The sequence below is a fragment of the Microcebus murinus genome, chromosome 24 (assembly GCF_040939455.1).
Source record: "Microcebus murinus isolate Inina chromosome 24, M.murinus_Inina_mat1.0, whole genome shotgun sequence".
In the NCBI taxonomy this organism is placed as follows: domain Eukaryota; kingdom Metazoa; phylum Chordata; class Mammalia; order Primates; family Cheirogaleidae; genus Microcebus; species Microcebus murinus.
The window spans coordinates 26224921-26251341 of NC_134127.1; the positions used below are offsets into that span (position 1 = coordinate 26224921).

Sequence of the window (26421 nt, forward strand, 5' to 3'; positions counted from 1 at the left end):
CAGAAGCAGCCCTGCCCATAAAAACAGCTGCCCTGTCCTGCCCGGGGGTGATTCCCTCCTACCTGCCCCTGCTCACTCCAGCAGCCCTCCCGCCATGAGGATCCCTGTGCTGCTCTTAGCCATATCTCTTCTGCTCTCCCAAGATCCTCCAGGTAAAAAGAGGCTCTCAGCTGGAAATATATACGCAGTGGCAGAGGATGAGAGGTGGGGAGAAAAACTTGATTTAGAAAAAAGAATCCTGAAGGATTCAGCAACCTTCTTCAATCCCAGCCTTTATCGCTTTGTCTTCATTGGGTGCATTAGTAAACTGCAGCGAGTGGCAGTCCTCACTGAGACACACCTCCCAGCTGTGAGGCTTACAGCTCTAGGGAGGAAAACAAAAGCAGGAGACAGGGTTCTCAGATGTCACTGACCCCAAGATGCCCATGGTAGTAGTTCTTCTTGGATTCCTTAGCGATGAGGACTCACCAGCCATACTTACTCCACTGCAGGGCAGCTGCAGGTATTCCTCATTGTGGAATGAGATGGCTTCTCCCATCTGTCTCCTTCTGAACAGCTTTGCTCTGCACAGAAAGAGGACCTACCCTTCCTTCTAAATTTTACAACTTTTCATATCAGGTCAGAAAATTAGGATCAAGAGGAATGCAGTGAATTTAGGAGGCAAAAACATAATTTATTAATAACACACATAAATAGCAGGTGTCTTTGGAGTCTGCTAAGGAAATTTTGAAGTCAGACTGAGATGTCAGCAATCTTCTGACTCCTGTGTTAATCTGTGTGCCAAGAAGCATACAGTTTTATAATATGAGATATGGAATGGATATTAGAGATCATCTAACCTAAGTCCCTCCTTTCAAAAGCTGAGCCAATAGTACAGTGAATGGAAGTAATTTTCTCAAAGTTGCTCAACACATCCAGCTGTGCTGGGACTGAACCAATTGTTATGATTCATAGAACCCATGTGATCCTCCCTCCCAAGCTGCCCCCTGGGTTTTCCAAGGCTCTGAAGAAGCCCAGAAGCCCAGCATGCTTCCTTCCCCTCTTCCCAACTGGATCTCAGCAGTGACTCACATGGGTTAATCATTTTTCTCAGAGGGCATGTGTTTAGTTTACTCCTTCCTTGTCCTGTCTTCCTGGGTCATTTCTCATGGACGCTTCTATAACATTCTGTTATCAGCATGTTCCAGGTTTGTCAAAATATGACAGTAATCTACTTATCAAAAGACAGGTTTCCCTCAACCTATGATCACAAGACAAAGAACCTGTCAAGATAGAAAGCCTGAGTCAGGTGCCTCCGCAGGGCCAGGAAGTGATGTGCAGAGATGGGAGCTGCCACTGCGATGTGCTGCTGGGGGTAGGTGAGACTGGCCTCTGCAGCATGGTCTAAGGAAAGGCCTTGGCAGGAAGATGATCTGGGGCAGAGGTCCCCAACCTTTTGGCACTGGGGACCGGTTTCATGGAAGACAATTGTTCCACGGACTGGGGTGGGGAGGATGGTTTCAGGATGATTGAAGCAATTTGTATTTATTGTGCAGTGAAACCTCTCTGCTGATGATCATCTGTGTTTGCAGCTGCTCCCCAGCACTAGCATCACCGCCTCAGCTCCACCCCAGAGCACCAGGCATTAGATCGTCATAAGGAGCCACAACCTAGATCTCTCCATGTGCAGTTTACAATAGGATTTGCGCTCCTGTGAGAATCTAATGCCCGCCCTGATCTGATGGTGATGTGAGCAATGAGGAGCAGCTGTAAATACAGATGAAGCTTCACTCACTCACCTGATACTCACCTCCTGCTGTGAGGCCCAGGGCAGGGGTGGAGGGACCACAGGTCTGGGAGAAAGTAGCAGGCAGAGGCGAGTGAGGGTGAAGGAGGGAGCACTTCCCACCTGCATCTCCTGCTGCTCCTGCTTTGGGTGACTTTGGCTCTCAACAACCATCAACCCCTTAAACGCCCACAAGGACTGGGAATGGGTGCAGAGGAGGGCAATCGCTTATTCAAGAAAGAGACCCAATGTGATTGGATCTACCAATAAATATTCTATCTACTGCTTAGAATCTATTTATTGCTTGGTTAATAGATTACATTCTCCCTTTCATATTGTGATTCCTCAGACTATAAGACCAGCTCCGACACGTAAGTTGCTGTGTGACCTCAGGTTAGTCACTTTCCTTCTCTGGGACTTAATTCCCACCTCTAAATAGGTGGCTAATGATCATCTGCTGGAGCTGATGCTCTGGCACTGTAAAGATTGGATTGTCTTTCTAGTCTATTCTGCTTCTCCACTAACTCTAAGCTGCACATTCCCTGAGTACACACAGTGGCTTCCTGCTGCTCCTCTAACTCCAGGCTGTAAAGTAGTTGGCTCCAAACACATCAGAAGTCATCTATGTACTACCTAGCCTCAGCCTAATAAATACTGCAGCTCGTCTCACTCCTTTCTTCATTGCCTTCTACTCCGACCACAGCGGCAGAGGTTACAGCAAAACAGGCTCTTCTCCCCACCCCCCAGGGGCCATCCTAACCGTGGGACTCTTTAGCACCATGTCAAGCAGGTGATTCGGTCAAACCGCTTCTTGGTCCCCACTTGCGCCCCGATCCAACTGCCCTGACGCCTTAGCTTTGGAAATAGGAGGATGTTATTTACTAGGAAAGACACAAAACCCTGGTGCAAGGATAATCAGCCCTGTTGAGTTCTCCTGCACCTCTGCTCTGTGGAAAATGAACAGACAGTGGCTGGGAGGGGAGAGGGACTCAGGTGCAATAAGGAGGAGCCCCCACCTCTGCACAGCAGACTTTCTACTCCCCAGCATCCTCCTGGCACCCTCCCCCAACCTGGGTCCTGCTGAGTTTGCAAGAGAGCCTCAGGCCAGTCCTACGTGGCAAGGCTCTGGTAGTCTGTCTGCTACTCCACCTCCAGCAGCAGCCGCACTTCTGGGCTCTCCTGGGGTTGCTGTAAGATGCTACCAGTTTGGCGCGTCCGGTAACAAGTTTTAAAAATCTGCTTTCAGCCTCAGTGAGCACCTCCTGAGACCTTGTAACTAAATCTACATCTCCCCCCAAACTTCTCCGGGGCAGGGGCCGCACGGTCGGGATGCTGGTCTGTTCCAGTTTCCTCTACTCTACTCGGGCCTGTTGTAGTCTCTTCTGGATTTTTCTAGTCTAGTCTATCCAGCCATTTACTCAGCAGGCTCTTCCTGAGCACGTGTTACGTGCTTCATGCTGGGCACATGCTAGTGAGCGGTGCAGACATGCTCCTCACGCTCTGGGAGCTTACGTTTAAATCAGAAGAGCAAATAATGAAAAAAAGATATGTGACTGCAACGTGGGATAGATAATATGAAAGAATAAAACATGCACAGGGAGAAAAATCGTGTGGGGCATTTAACGACAGGGAGAGAACAGGGAGTGGTGTCCCCAGCGTTGTGACCTGAAGGTTGAGAGATGAAGATTCAAGGAGCATCCAGGCAGAGGGGACAGTGTGAGGGAAGGTGCTGGAATAGCAGAGGGCCAGCCAGCAGGGGTGTCACGGCAGGTGCTGGGGGGAGGGGCACAGTGGAGCACCAAGAGTTGGAAGAGGTGGCCCCAATCAGATCAAGATAGCTCTGGGGACCTGGTAGTGGGCTTGTTTAGATTTCATCAAAAAGTTATGGCACACTGTTGTAGGGATTTTTAAAAAGATATGTGACATGGACTGATTTTTATGTTCAAGAAAGAAAGCCATCCTGGTTGGGAACCAGAGGGCCAAGTCGGGCAGGTGAGAAAGCGTGGGAGAGTCAGGGCATTGGGAAGAGCTGGGCCACCCTGCTCCAGCGTTCTCCACCTCTTCCTTGAAGAAACCCGCTGCCAGTCTGGCCTTTCAGTGCTGGGGTTCAATTAACCATGGTGACTTACCCTGTCGTCTAGTGAGAAGTGAATTTGAAGTGGACAGAGTATGCGGCTATGGTACTGCTCGCTGCCGGAGGGAATGCCAAAGCCAGGAATACAGAATTGGAAGGTGTCCCAACACCTCTGCGTGCTGTTTGAAAAAGTGGAGTGACAGCTTACTGAAGCGTATGATACACTGAAATGCAGTTGTGCTCAAGGCAAGACCTCTGTGCCTTCACTTCCTGAGGCCTTACGACAAGGGCGTGCCCCGTGCAACCAAGAATCCAGTCACTGAATGAGGCCTGCAGAGCTTCCACTCAACGCAGAGCAATGTAGGGGTCATGGCAGAGCAGAGCTCTCAGCCTCCTGGGGTTGCAGATGGGGAAAGACAGCCACACAGCTTAGGCGTGATTTCTGACACCTTAAAAACAGAACAAAAAAATTATGTATATCTCATCAGCAATAAACCTAAGTAAAACGTCATTTGTTTGGGCTTGCATTATATCAATTTATCTTAATAATACTGGTTTTCTTTTCTGCTCGGAAGTTCTGCTCCACAGTTACGTATGTCTTTTGTTAATTAAAATGGAAAATAAATCGATGTTAAGCGTGCCTTGTTTGGAATACAAGGCCTATATTTCAAAACGTAGACCTCAGAGGAGAAAAACAAAAGAGATGAGGTGGGATGACAAGGTTGTTGGGGACCCGCTCCCCCCAACCATGACTTAAGGGGTTGACCATGTGGGTGTCTGTGTGGCATCCCGTCCAGCAGAGGGCAGGAGAGAGCAACGCCCGGCCAAGCAGGCTCCATCCAGGCACCTTATCCTAGAAACCGCGAAAGAAGGGAGTAAGGAAACATTTGACCTGCCTGTCCTGGCCACATCATATTTCAGGGTCACCAAATGGTTTATGAGGAAAAGCTTCTCTCTACAAAAGTGGCCCGGGTGATAAATGAGGATGTAGCCAATGAATGTCAGCAGCTATAAAATAAGCAAGAAAGGCCACCTGCAATGCCCCATAGGAGCTGCCGGGCGTGGTGCAGCAGCACCCTCACCTTCAGACTGTGCCCTTTGTGCTAACAACAGCGTCACAAACCTGTTGGCAGCCCCCACCCGAATTCCACATGTCGTTAATCTTGTTCCTTCCCTTGAAAATCTCCTTCCTCCTAGCTTATTTCAAAGAATAACCACTCATTTCAAAGATGTCCATCTGAGAGTACTTTGGAATGTGTAACTCAGAGAAAAGGACTGGTTTTAAAAATATCACCACGGTACCACTCTCGTCTCTGGAAAAAAGTCAATGCTAGATCCTTAATATAATGTGATAGCCAATCAGTGTTCAGATGATCTTGATTATTTCACAAGTGACTCTTTTAGGAGTTGCTTTCCTAGAATCGGAGCCCTAAAAGGTCCACACACTGCAGTTGGTTGTTTGCCTCCAAGGTCTGTTGCGTAGGTGGTGTCGTCTACTTGCTATCCCAACTCTAAAATACCACACCCAAAATGGAATGCACTCCTGGGTGAGCCTCTAGATCTCACCACGGCAACCACAGGGAGGGGAGGAAGCTGTTAAACAGCCCCTGAAGATGCAGCACTCCAAATGCAGAACACAGAATGTGCTATAGGGCTACACAGCACTTGCTTTGTTGTTTCTTATACTCTGTTGGTGCCTTCATTATTCTTTGTCTTTTACAAAGTCCTGTCAGTGCATACTTTCTTTGGGTCCTCGCAAGAAGCTCTTGAATGATACAGAGTAACTGCATCATCCTGGCCTTTTAGGCTCAGAGGGACCAGGGACCTTCTTAACATGGTCCAGGATCTTAGGCAACCCCATGGTCAGATGCCAACCAGAGCCCGCACAGCCCAGCACAGTGCGATCAGATGCCAGGAGCCTGGAGTCCCATAGTCGGTAGCCTTGGGAAGGTTACTCAACTGACTGGTGCCTTGATTTTCCCTTCTGCAACACGGCCACTTTACTCAACAATACTCACAAGCACAGACTCAACTTCTAGCCCCACATTAAAATTATTTTTATCTCTTTTTTAAATTCCAATTTGGTGCATTGCCTAGAGAGAGGCCGTCTTGTACTTCCCAATGTAACAAAGAGCGGATCCAGGGTTCCTCCAGGCTCTAATCAGCACCACCAGCGGCTGCAGGGGTGACAACGTGCAGAAAGAAAAACTACCTCACTGTCAGGTAGAATTGGGATGGCCTTGTAGCCTGGCTTTTGTGGAAGAGCCCTGAGTTTTGTTTGCTGACCTTATGTTCCATCCTTTCACTTTCTAAAGGGGCTGGATGCTAAAACAGTACTTCCCCAGCTACAATTCACAGTCGTATTCATGAACTGCTATCCTCAGCAGTAAAGGGAATTACAAAGTTAGACTATTTTAATATTGTGGCTTAATAGTATGAGAACAAACTTATATTTTCTATTTTATTGTTTCCAGAATTGGCAGGAAACATTAATAGTTAATGCTTTTGGCATTGACAGTTTATGCACAATTGATACACAATCAGAAATTCAATAACATTGCTACTTAGCTTGTTTCTCCAAAGGATGGCTACAGATCTGAAGGCTGCAGTTCCCAGTGGGAGATCACTAACCCTTTGAAATTAGCCTAATTAAAATCAACAGGAAGAAGGATCATTTGGACGTTTTTAATTTTATATTTATGCATTTTGTAATATGTGAACTTGAGAGAGACAGAGACAGAGGTAGACAGAGACAAGAGACATAGAGAAATTTGAAATTGACCAAGCAAATATCTGGGTGAGCAGATCCACCACCTAGGTCCTTACTGGAAAGTGCAAATGTGTAGGGGGAGAGATTTTCAACACATTCTTGCCTCCCAAGTGACACCCCATTAAATACCAGAAAGCATGAATGTGAGAAGGGAAACCATGTGTCAGCCAAGTCTGGACTCAGATGTTGCTATAGAATCAGCCTCGAACTCTTCTACCACATTTCTAGTGACCCGAAGAAAGTTACCCTGGAGGAGACTCACAGAAGAGTAAAGCAGAGATTCCTACGTGAATTTCCTTCTTCTTAAATTTTAGGCTGTAATATGTTAACAAATCCACAAGGACTGCTAGTACTCATCTACATCCGCACAGATGCCCCTCTAGGAAAAAGAAGGTAAGAGGCTGGGTGCGGTGGCTCACACCTGTAATTCTAGCACTCTGGGAGGCTAGAGTGGGAGGGTTGTTTGAGCTCAGGAGTTTGAGACCAACTTGAGCAAGAGCGAGACCCCATCTCTACTAAAAATAGAAAAATTAGCTGGGCATGGTGGTGTGTGCCTGTAGTCCCAGCTACTGGAGAGGCCGAGGCAGGAGGATCACTTGAGCCCAAGAATTTGAGGTTGCAGTGAGCTATGACAATGCCACTGCACTCTAGCCCAGGTGACAGGGCGAGACTCCTGAGTCCTCCCAATGTGACAAAGTCAAAGACGGATGTGGACTCAGGAGCAGCAGACCTTGGGAGGCAGTGGAGCTACTTTCATGGCTGAATCCAAGAGAAAAAATAATCAACTTGGGAAGACTGGGAAGGAGTTGAAATGCTTTTCAGTTACGAGAAATTAAGCAACAAGACTAAAAGTAGCAGGGAGAAAACATACCATTCCTGTGAAAAATAATATTTCTTCTTATGTCTATGACCACTAAGAGTTCCCACTCTTTTCCAAAGGAATTTTCTTCCTCTCCCTTTCACTCTGAGTGTCTCTTTATTTCCCTGCAGCCCGTGCTGGCATCTTAGTGCTCGCACAGCGGAGGCCAGACCTTCAGTCTTGAACTCGCGTGTCCGCACACGTCGCTTTTTCACCCATCCTTGGTTTCTTCTTCTTCAAACAGAGGTTGGGTTTCTAAGACATTTCTCAGTTCTAAAATTTTATGATTATTTCATCAGAACTAACAGCCTCTACAGATTTTATTTAAAATTATAACAATGTAGGTTTTAAGAGTTTTATTGCCAAAATAAGGTATTTATTCCTCAGAACCTATGTAAGAAGATTTCCGGTGTTCTTTTCCATACCTTCTTCAGGGCATTCTTAGGATGGCTGAAGTCATTACAGATCCACTTGCCTTCTGAAGACAGAATTCATTTCGTGATTCCTTGCATGAAAAAAAAAAAAACATTGAATAATGTTTTTTCGAAGTTCTCTAAGCCAATCCCTTTACTACTATCCAAAAGCAGTTTTCTCTCGTGTCTTGCAATGCTTCCCCACTTCTTTTCCAAAAAGGGCTTGAATATCTCTGTCTATCTTTTCCACATAGCAAGTTATTTGCCCTGGAGAGGCATCTGGGCCTATGTAAAGGAGGTCCTAGCAGTCCTGGCAGATTTGTGAGCATATTACAACCTAAAATTCAAGAATAAGACAATCTACGTAGGAATCTTTGCTTCACTGTTCTGTGAGCCTCATCCGGAGAAAGTTTCACTGGGTCATTTGATAACACAATAGGAGAATCCAAATTCAATACTACAGAATACTTCTGAGTCCAAACTGGACTACAATGTGGTTTCCATTCTCACATTTATATTTTCCAGGGTTTAACAGGATGCCATTTGGGAGGCAAGAAAGAGGATATTCTGGTGTTGAAAATATCACACACACACACACACACACGTTTGCATTTTCCCATAAGATCCTTCAGGGATGTGGGTTGCAGATCCTCTCTTCTGACAAATGGAGTCTCTTTCACTTTACTTTAGCTCACCTACTTGGTTCAAATGAATCGAAATTCCACATACTAAGCAGCTTTAAAAAGATACTTTTTATAAGTTGTGGAAAAAAAAAAAAAGTTTGACCCAACGATTAGCATATTCTATAACGGGTTCTGCCATCCCCTCCGCCTCCCTTCAGGATAGATGTGGCTTTTAGCAGGCCACAAGAAATGACAAGACAATGGCAAGTTTCTGAAGCCAGGTCCTAGCTGGGATGTTTGAAGACTTTCTGCACTGAAAGAAGCATGCCTAGCAGACAGGACAGAAGCGCTGTGGCAGCTTTCCTTACGCTGTTGTGTAATGAACACCGGGCTACTGAGAAGCGCTTGAGGAAACTGGTGATTTGATGAAAGTGACTTATTTGTCCTGCGTCTCCAGCAGACCTTTCATCTTCCTGCTGTTCTTCCCTTTCTCTCCCCTGTTCTTTCTTAATCGCCGAACCCACCCAAGGCATCCAGGCATGTTATTTACTTCCTGAGAAGTACCGCTGGAGTGTCTGTCCCGCCAGCAGTGGGACGAGACCGCCCTGCGTGTGTCCCCTGAAGATGAGGCGTCACTCAGGAACGCGGCCCCGCCCACGCCCCGCCCACGCCCCGCCCACTCGCGCGCTGCCCCATAAAGGCAGCCCCGGGCCGGCCCACCTGCGCCCTTCCCGGCGGCCCGGGAGAGCAGACATGAAGCGGCCACTTCGCCCTCCCTTAGCCAGCCTTCTCCTCGTGGCCCTGCTGTTCCCAGGTAAAACAGAAAGGTGGCCTGGGCCTGGGTGCCGGGACCCCTCTGCAGGGGGCGTTTTGGGGATGAGAGACCGGGCTCGGCAGGGAGAGAGGACGTCCGGGGAGCACGTGTTCCGGGTGGTGCTCTTGAGCAAGGAGCCTCTGAGCTGGGTGTGTAAGTGGCCCTGTGAATATGCTGACGACACTGGCTTCCCCGGGGGGAGGGTCCCTCCCCTGATTCCATCCTCTTTGTCCTTTTAACTTTCCCCTTCCAGAAAAAGACACTAACTTTTTTCTTTTTTTTTTTTTTTTTTTTTGAGACAGAGTCTCACTGTGTTGCCCAGGCTAGAGTGAGTGCCGTGGCGTCAGCCTCGCTCACAGCAACCTCAAACTCCTGGGCTCAAGCAATCCTCCCTCCTCAGCCTCCCGAGTAACTGGGACTACAGGCATGTGCCACCATGCCTCGCTAAGTTTTTCTATATATTTTTAGTTGGTCAGTTAATTTCTTTCTATCTATAATAGAGACGGGGTCTTGCTCTTGCTCAGGGGGGTCTTGCTCTTGCTCAGGCCGGTCTCGAACTCCTGACCTTGAGTGATCAGCCTGCCTCGGCCTCCCAGGGAAGACACTAACTTTTAGGGGTGCTCAACCGGCGGACACCTGAGGCAAAGGCTCAGCTAGGCTTTCATGGGGAACCCAGGCTCCCTGCTGAATGCACATGCTTCTCACACGCCACGCACCTTCTCTCTTTGCACACGCACATGCATGCGCACACACAAGCAGCACTGGCCCTCCCTCCAGCTCCCTCTCATCCCATCGCCCACGTGCATGCATGCCTGGGCATATAGGTACCACATCCTCGTGGCTCCACCCCGCGGAGAGCACTGAACACGCTATGCTGGGTATTTATGCTTCAACAGGATCGTCCCGAACCAGGCATGTTAACTACTCAAGCACTGAGGGGTTCAGAGAACCTGGGGAAGGATCTCCTGGTCACTCGTCACACCACCGAGTGAAACGCTACATCTTACCACCGCGCACCCCCCCTTACCAGGGTAAGTCGGGCACCCAAGCATGTGACAACTTCGTCCCCTCAGGAGATGTGGAGAGAAGGAGGACAGGGAAGGTGGCCGGGGTGGGGGGGCGGGTGAGCGGCAGATGTTTGGGGAAGAAGCTCTGGGTGGCCCAGGGCTGCCCTACCTGTCGGGAAGGCAGTGGGGTCTGACACCTCTGCTGGGCCTGCACCACTGAGGGTATTCCGGAGTCAAGAGGCAACTTACCTGAGGCCACGTCTGTAATCACCGACTTCACCCAAACACAGTAGCTGGAGGAGACACTGGAAGAACATTCTCCTCCTGCCAGGCTGCAGCCCCACACCCTGGGCCTTGGAGCTCATTCGCTCCACAGCAATTTACTGAATACCTTCCAAGTGCCAGGTGCCAAATAAGGGTCAGGGAATGCTTCCTGGAGACTGGGGCAGAGAACAGGCTGTGCTGTCAGTCTGCCTGGGCTGGGAGGAGCACACACAGGGGCTTACAAAAGTCAACGAGCTCACGGATGCTTTTCCAGACTTTCCCCAACAGGGCCAGGCTCCTGGTCTGCCCCAAACCCCGTCCAGGGCCACCTTCCTGTCCACAGGGCTGGAGGAGATGGAGTTTCCAAGATGCTTCCTTAATCCTGAACTCGTTGCCGACCCTGAAACAGGAGGGACTAGCTCAGAAGTTCGGTGGCAAGTCCCAGGAGGATGAGAGGGTGCTGGCAAATTGCTAGTGAAACCAGCAGATGAAGTCCCAGCAGCGTGACTTCCTGCAGTAGCCTATCCAGCATCCCATCCCTGCAGAATTGGCCTCCAGTGACAAGGGGCTCACTCATCTCATTCTCCTCCCAAGGGAAGGAAAAGAAAAAGCAATTATTGCACCACAAATACGAACAGGCACAGCACTGGGCATGGGCTATGTAGTCTAACAGCATCTCTGTGAGCCAGGATTGTTGTTTTCAGTTGGTTAGCAGAGACTTAGAAGGAGCGGAGCAATGTATCTGGAGGTGATGTTATAGATTAGAACTAGATAATCTGTCGCAGGATTAGTTAAAAAAATAAATAAAAACCTAAAACTTTGAACTACGGAAAGCTGTTTCCTACCCATTGCCATCCCACCATATGCCTAAGGGCTAACGTGACCACTGTCTGATTCTTTTTGTTTTGTTTTGTTTTCATTTTGTTGTGTTTCATTGTATTTTGGTTGTTGTTGTTGTTGTTTTAATTTACTGTCTGATTCTTGAGCTCATTTTAAGAGGCTAATGTTGGATATTTCTTCATACAGAGCCTGGACCAGATTTCCAAGTTGTCAACTGCAAGAAAAGAGAAGGCTACTGCCAAGAATACTGTAACTACATGGAAACGCAAGTCGGCTACTGCTCTAAAAAGAAAGATGCCTGTTGTTTTCACAGGAAATGCTGCAGCTGATAGAAGCCAAAGCTCGACTACCTGCCTGTTCTCCTGTGCCACGCTGTCAGTCCCAGTGTAGGATTTCTGAGCAGTGTCTGAGCAGGAAGGAGCTGAAGTTACCATTTGTGCCAGACAGTCTAAACATTTTATTGTGGCAAAATAAATGACAAAAATGCTACACATGACTTAGCTTGAGAGGTACAGGAACTTCAAAGTCACACAATTTGAGCTGGTAGATGTATATGTAATAAAATGTCATAGGAAAGCATTCAAATAATTTGTTCTTTTATTTAACAAATATTTCTTGAAAACCTACTTTTTTTTTCTTTTTACTGTACCCTTGTAGTATATTGAAAACCTACTTCTGTTCCAGGCATGAGAAATGAAGCCAATTAGAAACATGAATAATATATGTGGGGAGACAAGTACCTAAACAAATAAAAACAATAAATGCTACAAACGCTATCATGTGGATATACCCTAGGTAATAGGTACAGCAGATAAACAAAAGATAATTTATAAAGAGTTCCTGGGGATATTTGAGAAGGGTTTTGGAGGATGAGTAGGGATTTATTAAGTTGAGAGAGAGAGGCAGAGGTTTCCAAACAGAGGGTACTGTTATAGGAAGGGCTGGAGACGGGAAAGTATGGTTTGCTGAGTTAATGGGGGGAAGTTCAGCATAACATCAAACAAGGGGTTAATTAGTATAACAGATGTGGCTGGTATAAGCAAAACGGTGTGCCAGTCTCAAAGCAAACAGATACCGTGCTAAAGACCTCTGACCACTAAGCAAGAGGAGGCTAATGGGTGCTTCGGGGGGGGGGGGGCAACGTAATCAAATCTCCAACTTTAGAATATTCATTATTACAAAGAAAATAGGGACGGACTAAAAATGTGTGTAACTAGAGGCCGGAAGACCAGACGAGAGATGATTGCAACAACTGGAGTTCAGGGAGACCGGTCAGTGACTAAAGTAGGGAGAACAGAGGTGAAGGGTGGATGACCCCAAAGAGCTGGAGTTCACAGGTCTGGTGGCAGAAGAGGAGGAGCTGTGGGATGGATAGTTGTGTGGACCCAGGCCACCCACATGGGGCAAGGAGAGGTGAGTGGAACGCACAGAGAGTGAGATGGGCTTTGGACATGCTGAACTTGAATGGCGTTCACAAACAGGGTGCATCTCAGCTCTTCCCTCCTGTTTTGATGTGAATATTTTATCCGTTGCTTGGTGCACAAACAACTAGTTTCAGGCTTTCTCTCTGAGAGAATTGATATGTGTGTTTATACTTATATAAACCCATCAATGGGAGAAGAGAAAGACAAGGGCCTTTGGTTCTACCATTTTGCCCATGTCAATCTGGTACATCCTTGATGACTATGTAGTGGAGCATTTTTTTCACTTGTTTATTGAGCATTTTTTCTTTTATGTGGATTTTCATAGTTTTATTGTGTTACTGCTTTGTTCTTGTCAATGTGGATGTGCTCCTAACCTCATGTATTCTTTCCTCTGGCAATTACCTGCCCACTTCTTGAAATGGCTGCTGTTTAATCCTAGTTGTCCTTGCAATATCCTCCCTACCCATTACCTTTCACCCATAACTTCCATGCCTTTCCCTTTCACTCTCTACTTTTCAGGTATTTCTTTTTAGAGCACCAATTTCTCTTTCTGCAGTGCCTCTCTATTTTTTATTATTTTGGGATCTTCAAGTTCAGATACTGGATTTTTATTGATTTTTCAAGCAATCTTATATTTGCAAACAGTCTTGCCCTTTCTCAAAGTATGACTTTCTCTTAGAATCTTGTTCTCATTTTACTGAACAAACCGTGGCTTCTCAAACTCTCATGGAGAATAAATACACATTAACTTAAAAAAAATAACCTGCACTTTTTCTCTTGGAATGGCACCTACTCTAGTTCAGCTTAGTCTCTTTCACTTCTTTTTAAGTGAGGACTTCACTGAAGCTTCTAGTAGTTTTACACGGGCTGCAACCTCTGCTTTCTCAGGCAGATCAGCTGTGGAGGTCTAGGTGGGGTGAGTGAGCAGGTGAGAGGCGAGAAAGGATGAGTGTGTTCCATGATCGGAACCTGTTTTATAATTTTGTGTAGAGTATCCCTACTTAAAAGAAGTTCCATGAATATTTTTAACAGATAAACAGTGAGGAAACAATGCAATTTGTATGACCTGTCTGTGAAATATTCATAAGCAGTAACTATCTTAGGCTCATGTTAATTATTCATAAGCTGTTTATAACTCATGTTACAAAATCTTTTTTTTTTTTTTTGAGACAGAGTCTCACTCTGTTGCCCGGGCTAGAGTGAGTGCCCTGGCGTCAGCCTAGCTCACAGCAACCTCAATCTCCTGTGCTCAAGCGATCCTCCTGCCTCAGCCTCCCGAGTAGCTGGGACTACAGGCATGCGCCACCAGGCCCGGCTAAGTTTTTCTATATATTTTTAGTTGGCCAATTAATTTCTTTCTGTTTTTAGTAGAGACAGGGGTCTCACTCTTGCTCAGGCTGGTTTCGAACTCCTGACCTTGAGCTATCTGCCCGCCTCAGCCCCCCGGAGTGCTGGGATTATAGGCGTGAGCCACTGTGCCCGTCCTGTGTTACAAAATCTTGAGTCTATCATTCTCTTTACTCTTTCTCTTGAGAGTGAAGAATCATTCCAGACACTGTTATGGATAGAAATCCAGATTGCAATCCAGATCCCAGGGCTCGGCGTGAACAAAACTAGGCACGTAGAATCCCACCTTTCCAGACTTCTTTCTGGACAAAAGTGTCCCCTGCTTAATTCACACATAGGTGCACTCACCCGAGGCTGATGCCCAGGGACAACAAAGGTCTGACCAAACTAGTACTTATATACAAAACCGGAAGCACCGACAATTTATCTCACCTCTTTGTGAAGCAATCTGTCCATATCCCTGCAAGACAAAAACACTTGTTCTCATTGCATCAGTTCTTCTTCCCGGAAATTATCCTCAAGAATTAACAAAAATATTTCCATAAATGTTTTGGAGAAAAAAAAATCTAAATGTTCAAAACAGAGCAATATCTTATCAAACTATGGCACATCTACTTAAAAAGATATTATATATTTCTTAGGTATAATAAATATAAAAGCAATGAAAAACCATTCAAATGCATAAAATAAAATAGTCAAGGTAGTTTTCTCACCTAAAAATTACAGCATTCCAATGTTCGTAAATCTGATGTAAAACTAATTATGAAACGTAAGTCCAAAAGCAATGAAGTTTCCAATGTTAGGATTATTGATGATTTTAAATTATTTTTACCTTTAAAAGCACCCTGTCAAGTTATTGCATTACACTTAAATTTTAAATATACATTTTTAAGCACAAAAGTAATATGCCTAAGGATAAATATATATAAAGATATCCCTTGATCGCAGGCAAAGACATGCTGTAGCAAACTCAAGTTTCACCAAGAAAGTCCTAAATTTAACATAAGAAAGGACCTCCCTGGCACTAAGAGGACCGAGCGTTAGTTAAAGCGTATTACCCAGGGAGAATTTGGAGACTACTCTGAGATTCATAAGAAATAGGTAAAAAATAATAATGATTTTTTTCTACCATTTTGTGGCAACGTTTTGCAGTTCTGCCTGGAGACAAGAGAATGAATATAAGGTCTTCTCAAGGTCGGTTCTGAGCCAGCAATTCCATTAGTTACACTGTGTTGTTCTCTGCACAGAAGCTGTTCAGTGTGAGACCCTAAGCAACCAGAGGCTTTATGGACACTGGCTGTGCCCCAGTGGGACGAGGCCCTGCAGCCACCCCGGGGCCGGGATCACACACCTGGCTGCCCTGCCGCGTTCTGCTCTGCTCGCCCACCTGCCACACACAGTGTCCTTCCCGCCCACGGCACCTCCCGTGGGCTTTGATCCCTTCACTGGGCCAGGGCCCAGAGTCTCCCTGTCACCAGGCAGTCTGCTGGGGGGATGGGGTTGGCAGGCCCACGCCATCCCTATTTGCCTTCCCCTGTGACGTAAATGATGGCTACACCTAACTCTTCTTCCGCTCCTCAAGTGTGGTGGTCACCACAACCCCACAGGCATGGCCCTCTTTGACCTGGCTGGATCTTGTCTCTCAGGTCCCAAGAAATGACCTTCCTTCACCCAAGGAATCTCCCTGAGAAATAAGAAAAAAATAAATAAAATAAAAGTGAGTGTGTCTTCATGAAAAGAGACTGAGTTAATTAATGCAGAGTCTGCCTTTTTCTCGAGAAACCGAAATAATTCTCTGGAGCAAGACGAGTAACACTAGCAGTGCCTCTGGGGACCACAGGGGCAGGAACCCACCCGGCTGCAGGGGACAGTGAGCAGCCCCACTACACAGAGGGGCTCCTTTGGAGGGGTCTGACTAACTGGCTCTGCTAGATCTGAATGCTTCTGTCTGTGCTGGGCTGAAGCATCTGGTCAGTCCTCTCAAGCCTTTAGGGCGCCAGAAAAGCCTTCCAGAGAATCTGTTCTCTCACTTCCATCTGCTTCCCAGATCCCTTCTCTTTTAGCTGCGACCGTCCCCGTCCTCTGAGCTCTGAAATCTCCCTTAGACAATCCTAGTCATCACCTCCCACCTGCCTGCCCAAGGTGCTGCAAGGTGCCAGTTATTATTTCCATTTCATTGTGGACAAATTAAGGGGAGAAAGTTGAGGATCCAAGCCGAAGGAGGGCACGGACTCCAATCTGCAGGAGGGCACGGACTCCAAGCCACAGGAGGGCACGGGACTCCAAGATGCAGGAGGGCACGGGACTCCAAGATGCAGGAGGGCACAGGACTCCAAGCTGCAGGAGGGCATGGACTCCAAGCCGCAGGAGGGCATGGACTCCAAAAGGCTGCAGGAGGGCATGGACTCCAAGCTGCAGGAGGGCACAGGACTCCAAGCTGCAGGAGGGCACAGTATTCCAAGCTGCAGGAGGGCACGGACTCCAAGCCGCAGGAGGGCATGGACTCCAAAAAGCTGCAGGAGGGCACCAGACTCCAAGCTGCAGGAGGGCATGGACTCCAAGCCGCAGGAGGGCATGGACTCCAAAAAGCTGCAGGAGGGCACAGGACTCCAAGCAGCAGGAGGGCATGGACTCCAAGCCGCAGGAGGGCATGGACTCCAAAAAGCTGCAAGAGGGCACCAGACTCCAAGCTGCAGGAGGGCATGGACTCCAAAAAGCTGCAGGAGGGCACAGGACTCCAAGCTGCAGGAGGGCACGGACTCCAAAAAGCTGCAGGAGGGCACAGGACTCCAAGCAGCAGGAGGGCATGGACTCCAAGCCGCAGGAGGGCACCGGACTCCAAAAAGCTGCAAGAGGGCACCAGACTCCAAGCTGCAGGAGGGCACAGGACTCCAAGCTGCAGGAGGGCACAGGACTCCAAGCCGCAGGAGGGCATGGACTCCAAAAAGCTGCAAGAGGGCACCAGACTCCAAGCTGCAGGAGGGCACAGGACTCCAAGCTGCAGGAGGGCACGGACTCCAAGCCGCAGGAGGGCACGGACTCCAAGCCGCAGGAGGGCACGGACTCCAAGATGCAGGAGGGCACGGGACTCCAAGATGCAGGAGGGCATGGACTCCAAGCTGCAGGAGGGCATGGACTCCAAAAGGCTGCAGGAGGGCATGGACTCCAAGCTGCAGGAGGGCACAGGACTCCAAGCTGCAGGAGGGCACAGTATTCCAAGCTGCAGGAGGGCACGGACTCCAAGCCGCAGGAGGGCATGGACTCCAAAAAGCTGCAGGAGGGCACCAGACTCCAAGCTGCAGGAGGGCATAGACTCCAAAAAGCTGCAGGAGGGCACAGGACTCCAAGCTGCAGGAGGGCACGGACTCCAAAAAGCTGCAGGAGGGCACAGGACTCCAAGCTGCAGGAGGGCACAGGACTCCAAGCTGCAGGAGGGCATGGACTCCAAAAAGCTGCAGGAGGGCACCAGACTCCAAGCCGCAGGAGAGCATGGACTTCAAGCTGCAGGAGGGCATGGACTCCAAGCTGCAGGAGGGCACAGGACTCCAAGATGCAGGAGGGCACGGACTCCAAGCCGCAGGAGGGCACGGACTCCAAGCCGCAGGAGGGCACGGACTCCAAGCCGCAGGAGGGCACGGACTCCAAGCCGCAGGAGGGCACGGACTCCAAGCCGCAGGAGGGCACGGACTCCAAGATGCAGGAGGGCACGGACTCCAAGATGCAGGAGGGCACAGGACTCCAAGATGCAGGAGGGCACGGGACTCCAAGCTGCAGGAGGGCATGGACTCCAAGCCGCAGGAGGGCATGGACTCCAAAAGGCTGCAGGAGGGCATGGACTCCAAGCTGCAGGAGGGCACAGGACTCCAAGCTGCAGGAGGGCACGGACTCCAAGCCGCAGGAGGGCACGGACTCCAAGCCGCAGGAGAGCATGGACTTCAAGCTGCAGGAAGGCATGGACTCCAAGCTGCAGGAGGGCACAGGACTCCAAGATGCAGGAGGGCACGGACTCCAAGCCGCAGGAGGGCACGGACTCCAAGCCACAGGAGGGCACAGACTCCAAGATGCAGGAGGGCACGGACTCCAAAAAGCCGCAGGAGGACACGGACTCCGCCAGCCCAAATAGCTGTGTTAGTGAGTGTGTGTAGAGGAAACAGCACTTTCTGGGAATGTAGACTGTGAGCATGGGCTCCAGTCCCTAGCCAATACTGCCTGGGTTGATGCTTCGTTTAGCTCTTGGTAAGCACAATGGACAAAAGTGTCCTTTTAACCTCAAGCTATTTGTGACCATCACTGAGTTGTATTTGTGTGAGTGATGAATGCATCTTGGGAAGCAAGCAGCGTGGTCACAGCTACTGAAGACAGATTAAACAGAGGTCCATCCATAAGACCTGAGTTACTCAGGTAGCTGGATGCACAAAGGTGGCATGGTTTCGGGAGCTTGGCATGCTCTCCTGTGATGGGCGGTGCCAAGCCTTGGAAGAGAAGGAAGATCTATGAGGCAAATGGGATGAGGATTTGGTGTCGGACTATGGGAAACCAATAAATAACTGCCCTAACCTTTTCCCCGGCTTATTCAAAGGTCTGGTGAATGACCATTAGCTACAACAAGGGATTATATTAATAATGTGGAGGATTGGAGGAAGCAAACTAAAGAATGGAGTTTGGATGGTGGGAAACAAAATCCCCTAAGAAGTTTCCAGGGCAAGAAGGAAAGGAGGCTGGTTATGCTGATGAGTATTAGCTGTTTTTGTCTTTTTTTTTTTGTAAGTCACAAGAATAAAAAGAAGACAGACACAGAAGAAAGAACTCATGTGGATTTTCAGTTAAAAAGAAGTCAGTAGGAAGCTATTTTCAAGGGGACACTGTAAGAATTCTTAGCCACAGAAGAACTGTGCTTAGCCAAGGCAGTTGGTAGGGACCCAGTTTATACACCAGTTTTTGGTAGAACACCATTTTCATTATTTGTATGGATGCAGCTACGAGTACAATTGCTGGGTCTAATTGATAACTCTGTTTAACTTACCAACGAACCACCAAACTCTTCCATAGCGGCGACACCATTTTACCTTTTTACCGGCAACACCATTTTACCTTTTTACCGGCAACACATGAAGGTTCCAATTCTTCATATTTTCACCAACACTCACTATTTTCAGCTGTTGTTGTGTTTTTGCCTGACTATGCTAGTGGATGTGAAGTGATAGCTCGTTGCAGTCTTGGCTTGCATTTCCCTCTGACTAATGACATTGAGCATCTTTTCATGAGCTTGTTGGCCATTTCTGTTTCTCCTTCAGAGAAATATCTATTCGAGTCCTTTGCTCATTTGAAAATTGACGTGTCTTTTTGTTGCTGAATTTTATCAAGGTTTTTTTGTTTTTGTTTTTAGAGGTAGGGCTCACTCTGTTGCCCAAGCTGGAGTGCAGTGGCATTATCATAGTCACCATAGCTCACTGTGACCTCAAAGTCCCAGCTCAAGTGATTCTCCCATCTTAGCCTACCAAGTAGCTGGGACTACAGGTGCACACCATCATGCCCAGCTAATTTTTCTATTTTTTATAGAGATGGGGTCTCACTATATTGTCCAGGCTGGTCTCAGACTTCTGGCCTCAAGTGATTCTCCCTCCTTGGCCTCCCAAAGTGCTGGCATTACAGGTATGAGTCACTACACCTGGCCAAGGGTTTTTTTTTAATATATAAAAAAGGTTGCTACTATCGAATGTTTGCAATCCCAAATGTATCTTTCCTCTCCTCTCCTTCCACTGTTCTTTTCTATTCATGAGTATTATGCACATCTCATGTGTTGAAACAAACTGAGCTTTAGTTTTTTCAGCCCTGCAATTATATGAACCTATCAACCTATGATCAGATAGTAATGAAATTAGTCAATGAGCTTGATTTTCTAGTTTCTCTTATTTTGAATGATATGCTTTATTCTCCAGAACTATTTGTAAAATTCTTCCTTGGGGATTGCTTTCTGTATCTGTGACTTGGAAATAGACTCATGCCTAAAGGAGAAGATGGGTGATAAAATGTGATACTAGTCATTTATTTCTCCTCCAAATGAGTTGATTTTCCAACAGAGCTCATTCAGTTTCAAAACTATGCAGAAACTTTCTAAACTATAATTTCACTACGATTTGATTAGTGGCTATACTACTATAAAAAATATATAATTCACCTTTACCTTAAAAATCTTTCCAAATAAGGTATGGTATAAACAGAAAGAATGAATGTAAAGTATAAAATAGGCATTTTATTATCTCATCTATAAGTCATCTTTAAAAGGTGACTTTTTAAAAATGACCTCTACGTTTGGACATGTATCATTACACTCTAGTGTTTTATCAAGCAGTAATTCTTATGTTTCTAAGATACACTTTGCCCATGCACAGGATACACTCAGAACTATAGTTATTTGCTGGACTTCTTTAACTTACAGTGAGATCTTAGCACAGAAGCCAACTTTCCTAAGGGTCAAATAAAACGGCACATGCCTTTTTAAAAATGGGAGATTTCAGAGATGTCTTCAGAACAAATGCTCCACAGAGAATTTCAAATTTTAATAGATTTATTGTTTACTGAGCTTGATCCTCCCATACGCACTTACATCTTCATGTCTATTTTACAGTTATAATACTTAGTTCGTGGGTACCATTGAGGGCAACCTTTTTGTTTATTTAGTTTCATACTTTTTGGCAGAGGGACAAAAGCAGCCCATAGTGGCCAACCCATTTCCCCTATGGTCCTGTTATTAAAGAGGCTTTCACAAGGCACAGAAAGGTCTGTGAGTCCAAGTGCCCTTTGGTTTTTTTTTGGTGCTTTTTTTTTATTTTTTTTTTGTAATTTAATTAATATTTTATTACTTCACTGTTGAAGTGTTTTCTCAATTTTTAAAATTACACAAAGCACCTCCCAGTGCAGAGCCCAGCATGCCAGGCAATGAAGACTGCTAGTGTGTCCTTCCCTGCTCTTTTCTCATGTCCCTGAGCATTGGAGAAGAGGACTAGGGTTACCTGGGAGGGCAGATTAGTGCCTGAAGTGGAGATTCTTCTGGGACTTTCTCCTGTTGGTGAGAACCCGAGAAGGAAGAGCAGCCCACTGACCAGGAAGCACAGCTTCCCAGAGCCCAGACGGTGGCTTTCTAGCCTGTCTGGACCATGGAGAGCAGCCCTCAGAAGCGTTGCTGATGGCTGTTAGGAAGGGAGTGTCCTTAGTGACTTGTATTAAGCAGTGGTAAGGCGGGACTCAGAGAGCCCTAGGAGAGGTCGTGAAGGAGGCCCCAAGTGCCCTTGGGCAGGACCCACTGCCTTTGCTTAATCTTTCCAGACTTGGAAACTTTGGAATGAGCACGTGGCCCTACCTCTTTGGACCCTCACGCTGTTCCCCCATGCAGAAGGTCTAGGGCCGCTATCTGACATCTCTTCTTCAAAATCCACCTTTCTAAAGCAAACTCACCATCGAAAGATGGTTGTGGCAGACCAGTTAAATGAGGCAGAAGACAACCTGCAAGAAACACAGTGAAGCTGCTATGAAGGATGACAAAGTTCTCCACGTTCGTACTTGGAAGGCTCTCCAAGGTACACCAAATAAAAAAGGCAAGTCCATGTAAAGTCTATTATCGTTTACATAAAATGGGGGTGTAGATTCCTAGATGCCCCCGTACACATGGGAATGCTCTGGGAAAATTAATCGGCGACTAGTAGCCATTGTCACATAGGCCTGGGGACAAAATGGGAAGAAGACTTGCTTTTCCTTTCCCCTTGGTATCAAGAGACTTTTAAGAGAAATAAATCTACGTGAGCCGGGGATTAAAATCAGGTAGGGGCTGCATGTACAGCTGCTTCCACTGTGTGTTTGAGCATCGCCCATTGTACAAACCTTGTCCTTGCAGACTCTGCTCTGGCGGCCCCTTCCTATGGGGACGAGCCCCATGTGCCCGCTCTTGGGGGTCTCTGTGCTGTGCTGGTGAAGCAGTGTCCCAGCTGTGGTCTTAGGGGCTCCCTGCACCCCCCACTAGACTGCCAAACCTTCAAGGGGCGGAAGCTTTGTCCAATGAGAGAAGAATCTGCCCTCTTCCCCCAAAACAAACAACATCTCAGCATTTAATGAACACATAGGTCCGTTCCATTAAATTTTTAGAATAATATAGTATGTTGCATTTGGGTTTTTTTTTCACCCAGCATAATTTTGGGGGGTTCATCCATGGTGCTGTATGCATGCATAGTTGTTTTTTTCCTATTTTTGTTGCTTTGTGGAAATGCACCACTTGTTTTATCACTGCCATAACACGCTATCTGGGCTGTGTTCTGTTGCCTGCAGTGAATGATGCCACAGTGAACCTTCTCGTGCAACTACCTCTTGGTGCACAGGGGCCTCCGTTTCTGTAGAGTAGACAGACTCTTGGGAGTCATTTGCCTGGTCATCTGCTCAACTGCAGTGGATGCTGCCCAACCAAAAACCCCCTTCAGGCAAGGAGCATGTCTTTACACAACTGCTTCACCGTCACCCCGTGCCGGTCCCCGCTACACGGCCGCTCCGCTTTCCTCTCCAACCTCCAGACAGCTGTGGGCCTGTCCATGCTTCTCCGGACACCAAGAAGCCTGTCTATTTTTAGGCAGAAAGGGAAGAGTGGTCAGTACTTTCTGCCCACAGCCTTATTCAGTAGAGCAGAGAAATGTGCTCATTTCGGATTAGTGTCCAAAACCTATAAATGTTCCGTTTTGTGCCTTTTCCGCCCCACTTCATTCTGTCACTCATCAGACTCGCTCTCCTCCACAGGAGGACGGGGAGATCTGAGGGGACCTGAAAGGATGAGGGTCCTCTTTCTTTTCGCTGTTCTCTTCTGTGTGGTCCAAACCAACTCAGGTAAATGTCTTGTGATCGGCCCTGGGGAGGGGGTGCGGGAATCCTGCTCGTGTGCGTGTCAGTGCGTGGACAGCGTGCAGCTGTGTCTGTGTGTTGTTAGCTGGCATAGGTGGCCTCTCTGGGGCTCGGCTCTGGGACATTTCGATCTCCCCCATGAAGAGTCTGTAAAAGCTTAATGAGAGTTGTCAGAGTCGTAGCATAGGTCAAAGGGGCATCAGAAGCATTCACTGCAATCTGCAGTCTGGGAAAGGTTTCCAGAAGGAAGTTACAGTCACACAAGGATCAGAGCTGGATGGGAATCAGAGACCTTCCACAGCAGCCCACGCTCCACCAGGGGAAAACCGCAGTCCAGAGAAAGTGCTAATAAACTGCTAGGCAATGAGTAATTAGGATCATAGTAGATGTCCACACTTTTAATATTTCCCCACCTTGCACAGATAACCTATTTCACAGATGAGAACACTGAGGCATAACCAGTTAAATAATCCAAGGAGGGAAAATGAGTTGTTGGAAGAAGGAATGCTAGAATCCAGATCTCCAGACTTCTAGGCTGGCGACTCCTCTATCTTTGCTAAAGTAGAGGTGGACCCACTTGTTCATTTTGCCGTACTCGCTGAGCCATGGCAGGGATGAAATGACACAGGATCATTAGTGTGGGCCCCTTTCAGAGCTGGGCTATTGTGCAAGACTGTTTTTATAATCACACAACATCAACACTGTAGTGTTGTTGTTGTTGAAGTTGAGGCTCATGGCATTTGAGACCTCTCTTTCAACCATCTCCTGTCCAAAGCTCTTTCCTCATGGGAACTTCAGGTGGTTGTGGTCAGATCGGATTTACAAGCACACAGGTCCTGGTGGGGAGAGGGCTTTTATTGTCCCCTTTTTCACTGTAGGGCATAAAATTAAAGATTGGGCCGTACGCTGAGAATCAGAACTATTTCCAATTTGCCTAGAGACCAAGCCCCGCCCCTACCATTCCATTTTGGTCTGCAGAGCTCCCTCCGCTTTCCCTTCATGCACATCTCTCGCCGCAGAGCTGGAGAAGCTGGCCTCAGACCTTTAGGGCTGCATGGGCTGCTCGGATCACCTGCATGGCCAGGTGATCTTGGGGGCGGCTCACGATGGGGTCCTCCTGGCAAAATGTTTTGACATAGAAATTAATTGTTTGAGTCTTAAAGCTAAGAAACTAAAGCTCAGTTAAGTTGGGATTTGTCCAAAGAGACTTAGCTTTGTAAGAAGATAGTAAACATTTGGAGTCGGGCTGCAGGCTGGGGCCGTTCTTTATTTTCTGCACTCTGCGAATTAAAGATCACTCTGTTCTGTTGCATCTGTAGGGGATATTCCACCTGGAATTAGAAATACAATCTGCCTCATGCAACATGGGACCTGCAGGCTTTTTTTCTGCTATTCTGGTGAGAAAAAGGGTGACATTTGCTCCGATCCCTGGAATAGGTGCTGCGTGCCACACAGACAGGAAGGAGAAAGAGAGACGCCAGAGATGGTTGGCAGACCTGGGATCTAAGACGTATGCTCCTGGAAGGCAGAGATTTGAAGTATTCCGAGGGCTGGCTTGAGGAAATGTGTGGCTTGTTGGCGGCGGTGCTCAATAAATGTTTGTTGAATGAATCTAGCACCCAAGGTGAAGGTCTGATGAAAGAATTTTCTTAAAAGCTTCCTTTTCTTGCCATTTTGTGTTTTGTTTTGTTTTTTATTTCAAGGCTTCCCAGAATTTTGTAAAGTTCCACTTTCTTTTCCTATTCCAGGGACTATCTCTTACCTATCCAGGGATGCTGATAGACTAGAAACTGAGCTATAAACTTAGTTTCAGAGGGACAGAAATGAAACCGATCTGCAAGTCTCTTTTCCACCTAGTGATATCTTGTCACACCGGGCACTCGCCTTCTCCTGCTTATTCACCCAGACTGTGACAAACCTTAGGGTACGTTTTCCGGAGCCTCCTCAAGGAATAACACCAACAGATCACATTTTGATAGGATTGTATTGTTATCAAACTTTACTCTTAGATTATCTAAGCGCTGATTAGTAACAGTCTTACGGAGTGTGTAATAATAAGGCATGAACAGGTCCGTTTTAGGGGTGGAAGGAAAATGAAAATCATGAGGTTAACCATGCCATTCCTACGTGGGACTCTGGCATGCCTAATCAATCGAGTGTTCACTCTTCCACGTTACTTCTAAAGAACATATTTCTGAGCAACTGAAGCAAGGTAGAGTCATCGTTCATGAAGATTCCTTAGTGATCAACACCCTTTTCCTCCTTACTTTTCTCTGGATCTTGCTCAAGTTTGTTGAGCCAGTCATCCCAAGCATAGTGCATATTAATTACAGATAAGAAATGTAAAAAATAATAAATGTGCTGACATAGAAGAGACCATGTGCCAAGCTTTCTCTAGACTAACAGATGGCTTGATAAGATACTTTGTTTTCATATTTCTGTTGGCTGCCTGAATCCAGTTTGCTCCTGAAGAAGCTGAACCTGCTTTTTAAGAGTCACCTAGAATATACACTTCGGAGTTCCCGTCTGCGATTCCCAGCTGAGGTTGCAGTACATATTTGGCATCATGCCTTTGGCCTCTCCCCAGCCTCTTCTAAATCCACTCTCATTTTTTATTTTCTAAATATAGTCAGACCCCTGGGACTGCACAGAGGGGACGTCTCCGCAGCACAGGCATCACTGTAGAGCCCGCTCTCGTGCCCCCGGGGCAGAGCACGTGCTCCAAACCTGGCTGGAGTAAGCACCTGCCTGGGAGTGCTCTGGCCTCTGCTCAGCCTGTGCTCCCGTGGGAAGCACAGCAAATGCCGGCGCCTCAGGGTGGGAGGAGGTTCTCAGCAGGGAGTGCCATCACTCCAGCGACAGATCTGCTCACCAGGACTGGAAAATAACAGGAAGCGGTGGCCTGAGCTCTCTGCCAGGTGAGGCGAAGGGTCCATCCCGTCCCATGAACTTGTCACATGAGGATCTCTTAAGGAACCCTGGGCAGAGCCCAGGACTGGCCAACAGGGGATTTTCAAGCGGCCTTAAGCTGGGTTGTCTAACATTTTCAAGGTGGAAACTGGGCCTGGTATGGTCTCCGTTGTGAAAAATGTTATCTTCCTCTAATGTGAGATTTCTCTGAAATGCTATTTATTTTTCAAAGCCTGAAAAATACCTTGACCAAGAGGGGCCACCCATCAATACCAACACTGACCACGAGAGGGCGCGCCGCAACCGTCGATGCCTGCGGCTTCCTCCTGCCACCAGGTGGGAAGCCGGTTTGGAGGCAGTTTGGAGCCGGTGCAACTGGCCAAGGAAAGTGGCCGCTGGAGCCAGGGATTACTACTTTGGGCCTGGATTCC

At 47.4% G+C, this 26421-nt stretch overlaps 2 protein-coding genes across 4 annotated transcripts; both read left to right on the forward strand.

The window, feature by feature from the left end:
• Positions 1 to 94: 94 nt before the first annotated feature.
• On the forward strand, positions 95 to 7652 carry LOC105869236 (beta-defensin 104A-like). The gene is made up of 3 exons (XM_020282798.2): positions 95 to 152; positions 3907 to 4053; positions 7600 to 7652. Exons 1-3 carry the CDS (start codon positions 95 to 97, stop codon positions 7650 to 7652), a joined length of 258 nt encoding a protein of 85 aa, XP_020138387.2.
• A 1580-nt stretch (positions 7653 to 9232) lies between these two features.
• On the forward strand, positions 9233 to 24587 carry SPAG11B (sperm associated antigen 11B). 3 transcript variants are annotated; one of them, XM_012760934.3, is made up of 3 exons: positions 9233 to 9318; positions 10215 to 10349; positions 24400 to 24587. In XM_012760934.3, the coding sequence occupies exons 1-3, from the start codon at positions 9258 to 9260 to the stop codon at positions 24585 to 24587; spliced, it is 384 nt and encodes a 127-aa protein (XP_012616388.1). In that variant the 5' UTR covers positions 9233 to 9257. The 3 variants fall into 3 exon arrangements, with proteins under 3 accessions (XP_012616388.1, XP_012616387.1, XP_012616389.2); XM_012760933.2 differs by lacking the exon at positions 24400 to 24587 and adding an exon at positions 11616 to 11934; XM_012760935.3 differs by lacking the exons at positions 9233 to 9318; positions 10215 to 10349 and adding an exon at positions 23011 to 23065.
• The last annotated feature ends 1834 nt before the right edge of the window (positions 24588 to 26421 follow it).

What these genes read in the sequence shown, in the direction of transcription:
- LOC105869236 (XM_020282798.2), top strand. Translation starts at nt 95, where the DNA reads ATGAGGATCCCTGTGCTGCTCTTAGCCATATCTCTTCTGCTCTCCCAA. An exon ending in GCTCTCCCAAGATCCTCCAG is followed by an intron (nt 153 to 3,906) that starts GTAAAAAGAGGC and finishes CCTGTCGTCTAG; the next exon opens with TGAGAAGTGAATTTGAAGTG. An exon ending in GAGTGACAGCTTACTGAAGC is followed by an intron (nt 4,054 to 7,599) that starts GTATGATACACT and finishes ATTTCCCTGCAG; the next exon opens with CCCGTGCTGGCATCTTAGTG.
- SPAG11B (XM_012760934.3), top strand. Translation starts at nt 9,258, where the DNA reads ATGAAGCGGCCACTTCGCCCTCCCTTAGCCAGCCTTCTCCTCGTGGCC. An exon ending in CGTGGCCCTGCTGTTCCCAG is followed by an intron (nt 9,319 to 10,214) that starts GTAAAACAGAAA and finishes ATGCTTCAACAG; the next exon opens with GATCGTCCCGAACCAGGCAT. An exon ending in GCGCACCCCCCCTTACCAGG is followed by an intron (nt 10,350 to 24,399) that starts GTAAGTCGGGCA and finishes TTGCATCTGTAG; the next exon opens with GGGATATTCCACCTGGAATT.